The following is a 4,183-nucleotide window of genomic DNA, read 5'->3' as shown; positions in this document are numbered from 1 at the left end:
CAGTCTGTCCACAGAGGTTCAAGAAGTTTCTTTTCCTCTCTGTAGTATTTCATGTTTCTAAGCTGCCAAATTTTATGTAAGATGAAATTAGTCTCCTTAGTCTGTTTAATAGCGGCAAGCTGTAATTCATGATCTCTTGAGTCTAAGCAAAACCAATGGGAAAAATCAGAGGTGAGTCATGTGGAGTTAAAGTATATAAGTGTCCACCACCCACATCTCTGTGTCTGTAAAATTTGCTCTTATGTATAGAGGCAGGTGTAGAAGCTTGGGGTGAGTGAACATCTATTTGTATTTATTTGTTTCTATGTGGTTGCTTTAAAGGTTGCATTTCCTCTTCTGTAGTAATTTTGTAACTCTTCATAGTCACCCTGCATCACTGGTGTTAAACGTCTTATTGTGGTCCCTTTACATTGCGTTGTAGCTGTTTCTATGTTGCATAGCTTCAGATAATTTTGTATCTCTTTGTGGGTGTTTGTTTTTAGTTTTGTTGCATCATTTTGTGGCTACTTTTTTGTGGTTATTTTGAGAATATTCATACAGCGTTATTTCCAAAAGCTGTAGATAAAAACACAATGCCATCCAGCTTTCCTCTTATCCAGTCATGTGGGTCATGTGAGTTTATCTCTGCTGTTATTGGGCAAGAAGCAGGGTACACCCTGGAAAAGTTGCCAAACTGCTGCAGGGCTAACACATGGAGACAGACAACCCAGGACCTTTGCTGTGAGCCAAACGTGCTAATCAATGCACCACCTGCAAAAACGACTACCACTGCTGCCCCAAAATTTACTGTGATTTTTGCACATTAAAGTTGATGAAATTTTATTACTAAAAAAAACCATTTCAACAACACTGGAAACAAGGCCCTGCGACAAACTGGCGACCTGTCCAGGGTGTACCCTGCCTCTCGCCCTATAACAGCTGGGATAGGCTCCAGCGCCCCCCGCGACCCTGAAAAGGATAAGCGGAAGTGAATGGATGGATGGATACAATTCTGAAAAACACACCGGATCGAGCATTTTACATCTAATTTGGTTAACGGACAAAAGTCAGCAACATGAGTATAAAAAGAGCAACTCAGAGAGGCAGGGGTATCAGTGGGCAGGGTTCACTTCTCTGTTAAAACCACATTGTTAAAGACCACAGGTCACATTTGCATTCAGAGAATCTGGAGAATTTTTCAATATATAAGTCAGAAGGATCCAGATAAATGCTGAATGGCTGTGATCTTTAGGTTCTTAGATGGTAGTGCTTTAAAAAGAAATTCAGAGACTTATAGGTGCACAGCCTAGACTAGTGCACAGATCTTTGGTAACTTGCAATGTTTGAAGACATCGTTAATTCTGTACCAAGTGTTATAGCAACATGTGCTGCTGTCCCGACATCATTTTCAGGGAAGTCAATGTTCTCCACATTATCAGAGTGTGGCTCGGTCCTACAGTTCAGAGCCGCCATTCAATGAATAATTTAATGGACTATAAAACAAAGAGAATGCAACTAAAATCATAGATCAACCAGGATAACACGTGGTTTCAAAGTTACAGCATCATACTGCTAGTCTCATAAGTACTCAATGGAAGTTGTGCAATAGGCATTGCACAGAGGCCAAGAGACTTTTCCTTTACTTTATTATCCTGAGTGTGGACATAGACACAACTTTATAAAATTAATAGCAACACATTTAGTACAAAGATGCACAGCAATACACATTTCAGTTTAATTACACGATTTAGCACTGCATAAAAAGTACATTAAAAACATGGCATAAACATTGGCTTCTTATAACATAAACAGTGTCATAGAAATATACATTCGATATATGCATATCAGAACCTTCTCTGCTCTCTCTGCCCTCTCCAGTTCTTAAGGCTGTGACAGCTGCAGCCTCTGTCTTTATCACGTAATACTTTCTTTGCAACAGAATCTCATAAAATATTTACAAAATCTGGTAAGTACATAATTTGAGGAAAAAAACCCATCATGCATTTGTGATCATCAGTTTGTAAACAGTGAGTAGATACTGGCAACATGCAGGATGAACTTAAGTCATAAGTAAAATACACGGATTTTGCAAAAGCTAGCAAAACGGCCTACTGAATACACTCAGTGTCCAACATCTGTCCTGTGGTAGTGCTACAGCTGCCAGTATGCCTCATTCTTCTCTGGTTATGTCCTCTTTACTTCACCAAGGATAGTGGAGCATTAAATCTGCCTCCCAGATAACTGCTGATCAAAACTTTTAAACAGAACCCTTCCCCCTGGAGGGTTAAATAAATGCTGCTCTGTTGAGACTCAGTGTATGAGTCCATCACACATGAGCACAAAAGCAAACAGCTTTCATCTGATATGCTACCTCAAAAGGTACAAGAATAAAGAGGAATCAACCACTGATACAGTTCAGCTTAAAGAGGACTTCACACAAAGGAGTTGTATGTATCACATGGTATCAATCACAAGACACATACACATGCAAAAAGCAAAAGAAAAAAAATACATCCTGATAAGTTAATTTATTTTCCCCTAAACAGGCCAGTGTTTCACCTGCATTTTATCTGCACATTTTGGACATGCAAGGTACTCTACACATTATCATCACTGATCTGTGTGCTGGAAAGACTGAAGAAAGAAAGAGTATCACTTCAGATGGGTTTACACTGAAAACTGACCAAACATTCTTTAATCAGTGAAAACTTAGAGATGTCTTCAACGTTGGATTTTTTTTTTCCACAACTAATTTTTGTCTACTGCTGACATATACTGTACAGTTTCGTTCTGTTTTGTTTGCCATTAACAAAAAGGAGGGGTTTCGTCAAGCTCTTGTATCTCATGTGGGCTCTCGTCTTCGGGGCGTCTCACTCTGGTGCTGGGTTAATGGGCGGTAGATTCCGCTGTTTAAAGTACTGGGTGACCTGCTGAGGCAGCTCAGCCAGAACTGACTTTGCAAGGGTTTCCTTGGGCGCCTGAGAGGAAGAGAAAAAAACAACACATTGCGTTTTAGATTGAATAAAGTGAAGATTTAAAATGAGACATTTTCACTCTCATACAGAAACCTTGGCCTTTTTAATACACTCACTGTGAAATTGTGTGTGGAGTGTGTTCAAAACAGTCGGCTTGTGCATTAGCCATTTACCCTGTCACTTACCAAGTGCAATATGTGTACAGCGTCCATATGAGTGAAGACAGAATTCTTAAATTAACCATAAATGCATAATAACTACTCTTACGTTTTATACTACTAAGTGTTGAGGTATTGTAGACAAGTTACCAATAAGCACATTAACTTGTTCACCAGTGTGTGACAATCGTGATGACAATGTAGGATCAAGTGAATAATGCCCCAGTCTCAAAGGCTTAGAAACCAGTCTATGACCATCTGACGACCACTGGTTGTGAGAGGATAAATGAATATTCCCTGAGTGACTGCAAGTGGTCGCTAGAGGTTGATGGCATTCGCTGGGAAAAATAACAATTTGATAAATAAAACTGAGCTAAACTGAATTCAGTGTGTCAATGATGTCATGTGGTAAAGCTCAGTATTTTAAAGCGAATGCTTTGACTGCTTTCACCTTACTTATAAATGTTTAATCCTTTTCCTTATTTCCTGTCATCTCTAAACAGGTACAGTAACGGATGCTCTTAAGTAAAAAGGTTGCTAAGTAATATCTTTATACCAAAAGCTGTACAGCAGCCTTCATAAAGCTCTAAACACTCTGTTTCATAGATTTTCTACTGTTAATATGGTCATCTCTGCCCAAACCCCTGAGGTACAGCTAATCAAACTGGGAAACAACACTACCTTAGTGGAGCCCAGGACCCATCATACTTAGCTTGAACTGAACATCAAGTCCCATTTTAACTTGTTAAAAAAAACTGTTAACTTTCAAAGTAGCACTATACAACCCTAATGATAATAATTCGTACAAAAGAATCTACCCTCCCAGCACAGCTTATCAATCACGTCACTCTAATTTCCACATTTCCTCTCTGTCTTAGGCTTCATTTCTCTCTCTTCCTCTCTGTTCAGTCAGTTGCTGTCTCTTAACCTCCCACCAACAATCTGGAATGAAGCCAGTAAACACTGTCTGTTCCTCCCACTACAGAGGAAATCAACTCGCCCACCATCAGCCCACACACACACACACACACACACACACACACACACACACACACACACACACACACACAC

At 39.6% G+C, this 4,183-nt stretch overlaps 1 protein-coding gene across 1 annotated transcript in view; it reads right to left on the bottom strand.

The window, feature by feature from the left end:
• Positions 1-1,608: 1,608 nt before the first annotated feature.
• Positions 1,609-4,183, bottom strand: part of cpne2 (copine II) — a 55,110-nt gene continuing 52,535 nt past the window's right edge. The window contains exon 16 of the mRNA XM_005750650.1: positions 1,609-2,957. Within this exon, the coding sequence (XP_005750707.1) occupies positions 2,850-2,957 (108 nt within the window). The 3' untranslated portion in view covers positions 1,609-2,849. The remainder of the gene's footprint in view (positions 2,958-4,183) is intronic.

This window comes from Pundamilia nyererei, unplaced genomic scaffold, assembly GCF_000239375.1.
Source record: "Pundamilia nyererei isolate P.nyererei 1_Seehausen unplaced genomic scaffold, PunNye1.0 scaffold00283, whole genome shotgun sequence".
NCBI lineage: Eukaryota > Metazoa > Chordata > Actinopteri > Cichliformes > Cichlidae > Pundamilia > Pundamilia nyererei.
This window is presented reverse-complemented; position numbering and strand designations above follow the sequence as displayed.